This window comes from Vicia villosa, linkage group LG2, assembly GCF_029867415.1.
Source record: "Vicia villosa cultivar HV-30 ecotype Madison, WI linkage group LG2, Vvil1.0, whole genome shotgun sequence".
In the NCBI taxonomy this organism is placed as follows: Eukaryota; Viridiplantae; Streptophyta; class Magnoliopsida; order Fabales; family Fabaceae; genus Vicia; species Vicia villosa.
The window spans coordinates 155,059,122-155,072,182 of NC_081181.1; the positions used below are offsets into that span (position 1 = coordinate 155,059,122).

At 35.4% G+C, this 13,061-nt stretch overlaps 1 protein-coding gene across 1 annotated transcript; it reads left to right on the forward strand.

The window, feature by feature from the left end:
• The first annotated feature begins 4,756 nt into the window (after positions 1-4,756).
• On the forward strand, positions 4,757-12,899 carry LOC131652592 (protein NETWORKED 1A-like). The gene is made up of 5 exons (XM_058922497.1): positions 4,757-5,032; positions 5,412-5,505; positions 5,610-5,803; positions 7,452-11,296; positions 11,634-12,899. The coding sequence occupies exons 3-5, from the start codon at positions 5,701-5,703 to the stop codon at positions 12,747-12,749; spliced, it is 5,064 nt and encodes a 1,687-aa protein (XP_058778480.1). The 5' UTR covers positions 4,757-5,032; positions 5,412-5,505; positions 5,610-5,700; the 3' UTR covers positions 12,750-12,899.
• Positions 12,900-13,061: the final 162 nt, after the last annotated feature.

Here is a 13,061-nt window from a genome sequence, read left to right on the forward strand (position 1 = left end):
CCAGTAGATTCTTATGAGATTGATATGGTAGTAGATGAGGGTCTTGCCTTTGTGCATGGTTCTTATGAGAACACTCTCAAGTAAGTGTATTATTTCTATCCTACTTTGTGTGTTTCAAGGGAGCGAGTCCTCCCAAACCATGCAATATAGGATGGGATGGTGGTTTCATTCAAAGATCAGTAGGCCATTCCTCCTGTTTTTTATTATAATTTCGATTTCTTCCTAGTGTGTCTGTACTTCACATTATGATGATATTTCTTTGAGAGATAACTTTAATTTTGAGGTTTTTAGTGGATGTTTAAGGGGTTCGTGTCCGGCCAGGGGTCGATACCCCTTCCCCGCCCTAGGTGGATATTTGGTTTGAGGGTGATGTACTCTCTTGTCCTGATTGATTTTATTTTGCATCACACATAAAAAAATTAGCAAAAAATAAATTTGTTTACTAGTTGAAAATAAATTTTGTATTTCATTTTTGTTATGGGCATCAAATTATAACATAAGGGAAAAATAACCAAGTTGGCTTACCACCACTTATTAGGATAAACGAGAGTGACCATTATTTTTCTTTGGGGTTAACTCCTGCAACTCTTGCCTAAGCACAATATTCAATATACATGTCAGAAGTTATGCTTCTTTACTTAGAAGGTTGAATAGCCATTTTCTTCAACTATTCTTCGAGGGACGTTGCGTTAATCTTCATTCCCTTTTCTTTCCCTTTTTTGCTCTGGTCGTGTTGTAGATTTTTTACGGATTCTCTTTTCTCTGGCCATATAGATGCTGGTAGTCACTGGTTTATTAAGTATATTGTGATACATGATCTTGAGATGTATTGAAGAAGCTACCGCATCCAATCCGCAAAAGGCATGCCCGAGATGAAAATGTAGATGCTCTTACATGGTACCACTAGGAATTACTATTCGATGGTTCTGGTATCTCTTTATTCTTCTAGGTTCACCACCCTCTCAATGTACCCCGTGGAGGATCATAGTTCCATTGAAAGCCTGCAAATCAAAGCCCTCGTATGGCCAAAGCTTTTCCTTCTTTACTTCGAGTTTTTCGAAGAGTTCAACATACATGATATCGCAGGAACTCCCACCATTGTAAAAAACCATATAGACATAACAATTGGCCATGACAGATGTTATGACTAGATGGAAGATATTATTCGGAATGCTCGTACCTTTTTTACTCTCTATGAATCCTAACGTAGGCCTCTCTAACTTCTTGGCAGAGGTTTCTTCTTGCTTTTTTCCGAAGACCATCATCTCAGATATTCACCTTTTGATAATTCCATTTGAAGGGACGTTCGGTCGTGAGACACCATCCATTACATAAGTAATATAAAAACGCTTCCCCATTTTATCACCTTCTTCTCCACCGACCACAACTTCAATGACCTTTCTCGGAGACGTCTTTTCCTTTCGAGGAGATCACTTCCTCTTAGGCAAATATTCTTAGTTTCGAGGATTCGTCCTCCTTCCCAAGTTATCTTTCCCGCTTCTATCTCAGGTGTACTCGGTCAAACGTCCCTTCTTTATAAACTCTTCAATGACATCCTTTAGCTAGATGCAATTATCAGTGTTGTGGCCTTGATTTTTATAGAAAAGTACTTCGATTTGTCTATTTTGTCGGTCTAATTAAGCAGATTGAGAATCTTGATATCGATCTCTTTGAATTCGGTGTTGGCATACTCATCAAAGTCTTTTCTCTGAAAGTATTCAAAGGGGTATACGAGGAACCTCTTGATCGGGATGCCTGCTCTTCATCATCTCTCTGACGATAAACATCTTTCTCGAAAAATTTGTCATACACTTGATTTTTCACTAATACCTTTTGAACGTATATGAGCTCTTCCTCTCAATTTTGTGTGGTCGGGCCTTTTTCGGCATTCCGCTCATGTTGTATGCTCCTTCTAGGCTCAGCTTCTTTGGAAAACACACAATATGCTCTCAAGCCCTAATTAAATATCCAACACTTTAAATCGTCGTCTCCACCTCCTACCACTACAACCACTTTGGTGAACCTATCAATGTACTCATGCAAGGTCTCTTTCTTGCCTTGTGTAATTCTACTAAGTACCACATTCATGGTCGACTGCTTCTTCCTAGCGGTAAATTGAGAGGTGAACACATTGCAAAGGCCCCCCCAACTAGTTTATGCTCACGTCTGGAAGAGACTTTTACCACTTTTGAACAACTCCTACAAGGATTACTGTGAAGAGTTTTCACTTGACAGGTCATTCAACATGATAACGATCCAGCCGATTATCAACATGCTTAATATGCTTGTCGGGATCCGCAATCTTATCGTAGTCAGATAACCTCAAGGATTCTCCAACATTCTTGGTATCCTACTGTCAAGAATATAAGTGAACAACAAGTTTTTTCTTTATTCGTCTACTGGAGCAGCAACTTCATATCTTTTCCTTTTCCTTGTATCGAGAACTAATGAACAAGTTAGATGAGGAGCTTTTGAAGGAACACGATTCATGCTTCTTTATAACAAGATGGGGGAGGTTTGGTATACCTTGATCATGTCAGGAAGAGGAGATGCTGGAACTCCTTCAAGTACCGTAGGCTCCTTGGTCGGGGTTGGATCCCGAACAACTACAAGATGACCTCGTGAAGCCGCCTCGCGTATTATGCTTCCCCGAGGATGAGGGAGCTGCATGTTTTCTTCTACTCTCATAATTATTTTAGTCATGAGTTGAGAATTTTACTGTTGCATCATATTATACATGTTATTCATCAGGCTAGCTTCTCCTTATACGCCTAAGTTTACTTGCAACAAGTGGAGACCGGTAATCATCCCTAGCGCAATCATCATTGGGTGAGGTAGAGGTTGATTAGGTTGGAACATTGGAAGAGGTTGAGATACCCCTTGAACGAATCTTATAAGAAACATCTTTGGGTCAGTTGGATATAATGGCGAAGTTACCAACACTGGATCATCCGTTCCTGAAGGAGGAGGAAGATGAGGATTCTTGCTTGCTTCTGCTAATGAAGTGATGACAACGGTCTTGGCAGATCTAGTGGACTTGAAATCGACCATAGTAAGAGTTGTCAAATTTCGAATTTCAAGTGAGGAGATCAATAGCTCGACGATCGAAGATCTAAGATTTGAATATTCGACGTAAGAATGAAGGTTTCTTGCTGAAGTTCGTAGGAATCAAAAGTCGACCGCGAAGGAACCAAAAATGTAAGATGCATCGATGATTGGACTTTTAACGCAATGCATTAAGCTTTCCGGTACAAAGGCGAAAAGGTGTGCCTGCAAAATTAACACTTCAACACCCAAGTTAATAAGAGACTCAGAAAAGGTGATTTATATATATATATATATATATATATATATATATATATATATATATATATATATATATATATATATATATAATAATGAGAATATATTTTAATTACTTGTAAAATGGCATCTTCCTTCTTTATATAATAAATGTGATTAAAACCATTTTGCGTGAAATGCGGCGTATCATGCAAAAGAACGTCTGGTTGATGTGGTCGATGTGTGATAAACTAGATATTAAGATTGTTTGTGCTCGAGAATACAAAGATTCTCTCTCACGCGTAATTCATACTAATACTTAATTTATTAAAACTTAATTTTTATCACCATCTGCTCGTATCACATTTATAAAATATTTTTTATAAAAAACATATTAAATACAATTGAATTTATTTAATCATTGCTCATTAAATAATTTATTTTAAATTTACAGTTGTATCTAAATATAATTTATTACAATTTTTATATCAAATATTCTACTACAATTATATTATATATTTTCTTTATCAAGTAAAATATTTTATTTATGTCAAATTAAATATTTTTGTTTACTAATTTATAAAATATTTTATTACAAAAAATATATTTAATGACAAATTTGGCACCACCACCACCGTCACCATAAATATTTCCTTTTTGGTCCAACATACTAATGTGAACTTAAACTATATAGTGTGGCCACCTTCTTCTTTTTCTATCCAAACACCTTCACTAATACCTATCATCATGCATGTTTCATTTCATATTATATCAACCAAACACACTTAATAATCCAACACCATTAATAGTTATTTGTATTATAACTCATTGTAATTATTTCTACTTTACAAAAGACAAAATGTTCCCTCCCCCACTATTGCTTTCATTTTAGCATCCCACTTTTATTTTTGTTCAAAGATTTAGCATCCCACTTTATTCCAATTTATATAATTTCTTAGTTAAATTAAAATATCTATAACCCTCCACACATATTGTCAAAAAGAAAATTAGATGAATATGAAAGCTACATATGATTGCCACCTATTCAACACAAGGAAAATAAAATCAAAAGTGGTTGCTATAAATTATCAATATACTATACTATATCTAGAAGAAGTTGCTTTAAACAATAGGCATATTTTTATTTTATTTTTTATTTTTCATGTAAAGGACACTCAATGATTGAAAATAACTATTTATTTTCTCACAGTAAAAAATAATATAATAAAATAAGAACATGACCGTTTAACAATATTAATAATCCAAGATTAACAAAAGTGATTTAAACATAATCATGATTTTGGACCCACTGTTACTATGCATTCACACGCATCCCTTACTTAGAGGATACTGTAACGTGATTATTATTATACTAATTATAATTATAAATTAATATTAATAATAATAATCTATGTCTAAAACAAAACATGAGAATTGATTTATGTTAATGTTGTGTCGTTTTTACTACAGTTGATGGGTCACAACCGACACCCTACAATATATTGCTAATATCCCACTACAAAGACAAAGATACAAACATTGGTACAATTTGTCTTGAAGATTGAGAAAATGGGGTAGCAAAAAGCTACTTTTTTATTTGCATTTTCTGTGTGATCATGATAATCCCAATGTCAGATTTTATGATTGTGGGGTTTGGTTGACTCAAATTTTCATACTTTTCTGGTTTTCTTCATACCCTTTTGCTTAGTTTTTGTGTTGATCAGTGTTAAACTTCAAGATTATTCACTTGGTAAGTGCTTGATCTCGTATAGCTTTTACGAGTTTGTAGGTTTTTGTTCATGATCACTAATTAGGATCCTAATTCTACAAAGATTTTTGCTACTTATGTTATGCCTTCCTGTTGTTTGATAATATGCTTGCTTTGTTTTGTTTGACCATAGAAACTTCTCTTGGATGAGGAGAATTTTCTCCATTAGGTTTATTCCGTTCATATAAAAGTCAATCAAGATGAAAAATGAATTTTCTGGTTGTGTTTGAATTTTGGAACCTTATTTTGCAATTTGTGATATAATTTGTCATCTTCAATATGGATGCTATGATCACGACCTTGTAGCTTAAAAGTTTTTCTTTTTGGTATCAACTCTTTCTTGTTCCTTTCTTTCTTGCAGTTGCCTTTGATATATATCAAATTGTCTGAAGTTAGAAAATCTTAAACAAGAAGCCCCCAACTCTTATAAACTTGAGCTGTGTCCAGTTTGACAGGTAATAATAAAACATCAATGTTGAAACAGTTTATAATTTTCTTATATACATGGGAGTAAAATTTCTCATGAACCTGAAGCTGTTTGTTATATGTACTATGTTAGGTACAAGAATTGGCAAAACAGAACTGAAGAGTCTCAATTAAGAACAGCACTAATAATATCAAGTTTTTGCCAAATCAAAACCATCTGAGTTATGGCTACTTTGTCACAATCTGAGTGCAGACGCTTATATTCTTGGTGGTGGGATAGCCACAATAGCCCAAAGAATTCAAAATGGCTTCAGGAAAATCTTACAGGTTTGTATTTTTTTTTCCCTTCTCTATTACATAATTCTGTTATTGTGCTAGAAGAATCTGAATATATTGTTGAACTTGTTATTGTTACATACCTGCTTTATTACAAAAAAGTTGGTTGTTAAAATGTTTATGATAAATTAGTTGTCATAATAATGATAATAAGATAAATGCTGCATTTAAAGTTCAAACCAACTTTCCACATCGTGACCTACCTAAAGAATAAATTTCCACATCAAGAGACTACAAACAGAAAGACATCTTTAAAATATCATTAGGGTAAGTTTGGCTGGAATGGAGAATTTGATACCATAAATCCATAATGGAGGCCCATACATCCTATACTTTATAAATATTAACACTTGTGGCTCATGTTTAGCCAAGTTTCACCATATTCCTATAACTTGTTGCAACAAAATTCAGATGAATTGTTTGGTCGGAGTAGTAGGATAGTTTTATATAGCACTTTTTGATTTACTTCTCTAAAATGAGATTGTCGCCACATTAGTCTTCTAACATATTTCACCAATGCTCTTAAAGATTAGTGTAATCTACTAATGTCATCGTATTATTTTTGAAAAGATGTTTTTACTAAATTAGTCTCTCAAAGATACTAAAACATCTCCTAATTTGTTATTTTGCTTAGTCCCTTTAGCTGTTCATGTGGATAAATTTGGCAACAAATGTGTATCTATAAAGGACTAATTCAATGAAAAAAATGTTTGGAGCTCTAACATTGTAATTAGTTATGCTTCAACTTTTTAGCAACTTGTTGACAGAAATGTTTAGATGACTAATGTTGCGACATTCTATTATTTGGAGGATCAAGCCTTGGATTTATTCAGTGGGAAAGTCATATCAATCTCTACTTGCTTGTTTGAGACTAAAGAAGAAATTATTTGAGTGAAAATTGTGACATCTGGCAATATAGAGTCTCACTTTCGGTAGTATGGATACATGATAAAGGTGTTGTTTGATTCATGCAGCGGACTTCACCGAATGAATTAACACTTGTTTTGTTGTTGTAAATTCCTTAGGGTCCTAAAGCTTTCTGTTGATTATTTCACCACACCTATTGTTTATGGTCCTTGCTTTATAGCCATTACTTATTATGCATATGGTTCTTCTATATCCCTCATTTATAGAATTGAAATAATGATGGGTAGTGAATCAAAGCATGTTTATCATGGAAGACTAACTTTAATTTTCTTCAATATCTTTGATTGTTTGTTTGAATATTCACTTGTTCATCATATAAAAGGACAAAGTGTGGAAATGATATTTAAAAGGTTGCAAATAAAAAATTGTTTTTAAGTGGTGCCAATTCCAAACACAATCACTTATAAGACTTCTTAAGGTTGAACGAACAATTTGTTTTTCATTATAAGATTCACTGTTTGTGTGTAGAACTCAATCAGTACTATGAAAACATACAATCTGTTTTCTGCGACAGACATATAAGAAATTGCATGAAAATGGAATCAAAACCTTGTTTTAACTTGGAAGTTTGAGTTCACTGACTTTATCCTTAAGCAAAATTAGTTGCCAAAGAACTTTATGTACGATACACATGATTTTTATAATTTGTGAAAGCTACAATCAGTAAGGAAATTACAACTGATTTCTGTCCACTCCTCTATTGTTTATACAGATATAGACACCAAAGTCAAATCAATGATCAAGCTCATTGAAGAGGAAGCAGATTCATTTGCAAGGAGGGCGGAAATGTACTATAAGAAGCGTCCTGAACTCATGAAATTAGTGGAGGAGTTCTACCGGGCATACCGGGCATTAGCAGAGAGATACGATCATGCAATGGGGGAGCTACGTCATGCACAAAAAACAATGCCAGAAGCATTTCCCAACTCAGCACATTACATTCTGAATGATGATGATTCACCATGCGGTTCTTTGGGCCCTGAGGCTCAATCACCAGGACCAGGAGTTTCCCGTCCAGTACATCGATCAAAAAATAATGAAAGGAGTTCAGAAGAATGTGATGATGAAGTTCAAACCCTAAGGGAAACCATGTCCAAAATGCAGTATGACAAGGATGCTCTCTTTGTTCAGTACCAGAAGAGTTTGGAGAAGTTGTCCAAAATGGAAAGTGATCTTAATAAGGCACAAAACGACGCTGGAGACCTTGATGAACGAGCAAGTAAAGCTGAAATTGAAGTTGAAATTTTGAAGGAATCTCTGAAGCAGCTAAAAGCGGAGAAGGATGCTGGTGAAGTTCAGTACAACCAGTGTCTAGAAAGTATAGCTAGACTGGAAACAATGTTATCTCTGGCTCAGCTGGAAGCCAAGGGATTTGATAACAGAGCTGCTAGGGCAGAAATTGAAGCCAAAAATCTGAAGCAAGAACTTACCCAAATGGAAGCTCAGAAGGATGCTGTTTTTCTTCCATATAAGCAGTGCCTTGAAAAGATTCCAATGTTGGAGGAAAAGATAACTCTTGCTGAGGAGAAGTCCAGGATGCTAAATGAGCAAATTGAAAGAGCAGAACTGGAAGTCAAAGCATTGAGGAAGAAACTTACTGAATTGAATGAAGAGAAAGAGTCTCTTGCTTTCCTTTACAATGAATGCCTGAAAAAAATATCTTCAATGGAGAATGAAATTCTACGTGCGCAAGAAAATGCTGAACAACTAAAAAAATCAAACCAAAATCTTCAGTTAGAGGCTGAAAATTTAGTGCAGAAAATAGCATTGAAAGATCAAGAGGTTTTAGAAAAGCACATTGAGATAGAGAGATTGAAGACTCTGATGCATGGAGAGCATTCTCATTTTATTCAAATTGAATCAGCTCTACAGACTCTACAAAAGCTGTACTCTCAATCACAACAGGAGCAAAGAACTCTTGCTTTGGAGCTTAAACACGGGCTTCTGACATTGAAGGACTTGGAACTTACCAAACAAGATTTCAAGGAAGAGATACAAGAGATTGTGGAAGAAAACAAGACTCTCCATGAACTTAACTTCTCTTCCACCAGGTCATTAAAGAAACAGCAAATGGAAATCTCAAAGTTGAAGGAGATCAAAGAGAAACTTGAACGAGAGTTCTCTGTAAATGTGGAAGAAAGCAATGCCCTCCAGCTTGAAACTCACCAGATAAAGGATGATATACAGTACTTGAATGAGAGATATGAGGCAATGCTGGAACAACTACAAAGTTTAGGTTTGAATCCTAATTCTCTTGCAGCATCTGTTAAAAAACTACAAAATGAGAACTCAATGCTAAAAGAGGCCTGCCAAATGGAACATGGTGAGAAAGAAGCTCTTCGCGAAAAATCAAAGGATATGGATGAAATTTTGATAGAAAATGCCTTTATAGAATTTTCCCTTTTAAGACAGAATGATGAGTTAGATGGATTAAGAGGAACAGTGAAGGAAATTCAACAGTTATGTCAAGTTCTCCGGGAAGAAAAATCCATTCTCATTGATGAGAAAACGACTCTACTTTCACAGCTGCAAGTTATGACTGAAAGTATGCAGAAGCTATTGGAGAAGAATAGCTTGCTTGAGGAATCGCTCTCTGATGCGAAAATTGAGTTTGAAGGTTTGAGGACTAAATCAGATGATTTGGAAGAATGCTGCAAATTGCTAAATGATGAGAAGAACAATCTTATAAATGAAAGAAGCATGCTAATATCTCAATTGGAGATGGTTGAGGCAAAACTAAGTAACCTGGAAAAGAAGGTTACAAATTTGGAAGAAAAATATGCTAATGTAGAGAAAGACAAAGAAAATGCAGGCAATCAAGTAGAAGAACTTCGCCTTTCAATTTTGGCACAAAAAGAAAAGCATTCTAATCACAAACACTCAAGCGAGGCCCGACTTGCAAATTTGGAGAATCTAGTTCGAGTACTACAGGAAGAACAACGGTTGGGGAGGGTAGAATTCGAGCAAGAACTTGACAAAGCTGTAAATGCTCAAATTGAGATGTTCATCTTGCAAAATTGTATTGAAGAGTTGGAGCTGAAGAATTTGTTCTTGTTAACTGAATGTGAAAAACTTGTTGAGATGTCTAAATTTTCTGATAAAGTTATAATGGAGTTGGAGAGTGAAAATCTTGTGCAACTTATTGAAGAAGAGTTTTTGTTACATAGAATCAGAAAGTTTAAAATGGATATCAATAAAGTGTGTGATGTTCTTCAGATTGATTCAGGTGGAGGGTGTGACAGCGGAATCAAGCAAGAGGAAATACCGATATCGCGTATATTGGAAAAAATTGAGGGATTGGAAAGTTCTCTTGTGAAAAGCCAAGAGGAGAATCAGCACCTGCTTGTTGAGAATTCTGACCTCCTTGCTTCACTTCAGCAGCATCAATCTGAGGGAGAAAAACTTAAGTCAGAGAAAAAGATCATGGAGCAAGAGTTCGAGGACATGAGAGAGCAGAATGCAATCTTGCAGAAAGATAAAGTTGAACTTCTAGAGGAGAACAGACAACTGAGGATTAAAGTGGTAAATGGAGAAGAAAAAGAAAATAGGTCAAAGTCCACCTTGGTGGCTCTGCATGCTGAGATGACAGATTTGCGACAAACAAATCAAGTGTATCAAGAAGAAAATGGTAAGATGCTTGAAGAGAAAAATTCATTGCTCAAGAGTGTTTTGGACCTCAAAGATGCAATGTCCTCTGCTGAAGATGGAAACAATGAAATGTTCCATGAGTTACTAGCTCTAAGCAACCTCAACTTGGTTTATGAGAGCTTTCTCTCTGAGAAAGCCGTCGAACAACAAGCACTTTGTGAACATCTTGGAAATCTTAGCCATTTGAACAATGACCTCAACCGGGAACTTGACGTTTTAAGGAAGAATTCGGAGCTGAAAGAAGCAGAGAATGTTTTTCTGAACGAGTCAACTGAGAGGATGGACAAAGAGCTGATGGAAATGGAGAAAATGCTGAAGGCTGCAGAGACGCTGAATGCAGAGTTTTCTAGACATATTGAAGAGCTGAAGATGGAACAAGAAGATTCAAGACTGATCGAAGAAAGTCTTGACAGGCAGATTCTTCAACTATCAGAAAATTGCACGGATCACAAAAAAGAAATTGAACACCTTAATGATGCAAACGAAAGCTTACAGTCTGAGATGAAAAGACTTTTTCATGAAGCTGAGCAACACAGGGTTAGGGAAGAAACACTAAGTTTAGAGTTGTTGAATAAATCAAATGAGTTCAAACTTTGGGAGAATGAGGCTGCGGTATTCTATCATGATCTCCAGATGTCATCTATTTGTGGAGCACTCTTAGAAAGCAAGGTTACCGAGCTTACTGGAGTTTGCAAGAGACTTGATGATGAAAGTTCTGCAAAAAGCTTGGAGAATGAACACATGAGAGAAAAAATTAGTTTATTGGAAAATGAAATTGGAGGATTAAAGGAGAAGTTATCTTCATATGTTCCTGTAGTTTCTTCTTTAAAAGAGGATTTTGCATCTCTAGAACACATTTCCCTCCTTTGGACTAATAGAAATTCTGCTGTTAGCAAAGGAGCGCAAAAGGTAACATTTTGTTTTAACAATACTGTGTACTTTTGTTTTATCTCTTCCCTTTTTCTCTTGTCGAATCAGCTTCTCAGGTTTTTGCCATGTCTTATAATTTTATTTTATCACAATTGCTTCGCAAACATTATTCATGCATTTTGTAATGTTAGATATATTGTGTGCAACAGTTTGTAGACTATTATCATTATCTGTTAATTGATGTTAATGCTTATTAGGTGCAATGAAATATGTGCATTTTATCATACCGTTCATTTATATGTGATTTTCTCTCCGTGCGTTGCGTGGGTTCTCATACTAATTTTCATATATTTATATATCATGAATATTTCTTCAGGATGTAGCAGCTGAGACTTATCTCCAAGAACATAGTCATCAAAGTTTAAGAGAAAATGAAAGTATGTTAATACCAGATGGAGTTTCAGATTTGCTGACATTGCAGACAAGGATCAGAGCAGTAGAAAAGATTATGATGGAAGAACTTAAAAGACGCGTCAGGCAGAAAAATCTCACAGAAGGGACCGGATACTCGGCTTTGGATGTTGGCACATATCCAAAAATTGACACCCGAAAAAAGGTGACGGAACTTAAGGAAGAGAGCATGCTTGACCATAATACATGGAGGAAAAAACCTAAAATTAGGCTGTTGATGAAAGACATTCCACTTGATCGCAACGTGGATGATCGACACTCCAAGTATTGGAAAAGAGAGCATAGAAGGACTGATGATCATATGTTAGAGTTATGCAAAACTAATGATCATGAACAAGTATCTGCTCCAATCGAGGATGTTATAATATGCCATCTTTCAGACAATTCAGGAAGATATCTAAATTACTCCTCAGAATTGGACATAGAGAAGGAATTAGGTGTTGACAAGCTCGAGTTGTCAAAAACTGTAAGAGAGAAAAATGAAGATGACAAAAGGAGGAGGATCTTGGAGAGACTAGTCTCAGACGGTCAGAAATTAGCCATTCTTAAAATGGCTTTGCAAGACTTGAAAAAGAAAACTGAGACAAAGAAGAAAAGCAAGCAAGGAAACGACTTTGAATATGAAACAGTCAAAAGACATATAGAAGAAGTTGAGGAAGCTGTTATGCAACAAGCAAGTATGAATGATCAAATGGCAAAGAACGTTGAAGAGGGAACTTCATCTTTGGATAGAGAGATACCAATGGAACTGGAAAAATATGGACATGTCGAAACAAGAAGAATGTCAGAACAGGCTCGAAGAGGTTCTGAACAAATCGGACGGTTGCAGTTTGAGGTACAGAACATCCAATACATATTGCTGAAATTGGCTGAGGAGAACAACATCATAGTGAAAAACAGAATCTCTGGAAAAACGGGTATACTATTGAGGGAGTTTATCCAAATTGGAAGGACAAACAGCAAAAGGCGAAGAAAACTGCGTGTTTGTGGATGTTCAAAGCCATCAACTAATGAGGATTGAATCAGAAATTTATAGTTAATGTTGTAAGCGCATTATTCATTTGGAATGTTTCTAAAACTAGCTTATTAATGCTTAACTTAGTTTTATCATAAGAAATAAGAGATTTATCAGTTAAAAAAGGCTTGTCTGAATTAAAAGTAACTTTCTTCATATTTGCATGTATGTCTTAGCTTCCAAAGAATTGTACCGAATGACATATATAAAGAAAAGCATTATAACAATCATAAAACTCTACTAGCAGCTGGTTTGTAGTGTATTGTTATGTTTTCCTTTTTTTTTGCGCTTCTCATTCAAGGCTTCATCAAGTCCTAT

What these genes read in the sequence shown, in the direction of transcription:
- LOC131652592 (XM_058922497.1), top strand. Translation starts at nt 5,701, where the DNA reads ATGGCTACTTTGTCACAATCTGAGTGCAGACGCTTATATTCTTGGTGG. An exon ending in GCTTCAGGAAAATCTTACAG is followed by an intron (nt 5,804 to 7,451) that starts GTTTGTATTTTT and finishes TTGTTTATACAG; the next exon opens with ATATAGACACCAAAGTCAAA. An exon ending in TTAGCAAAGGAGCGCAAAAG is followed by an intron (nt 11,297 to 11,633) that starts GTAACATTTTGT and finishes ATATTTCTTCAG; the next exon opens with GATGTAGCAGCTGAGACTTA.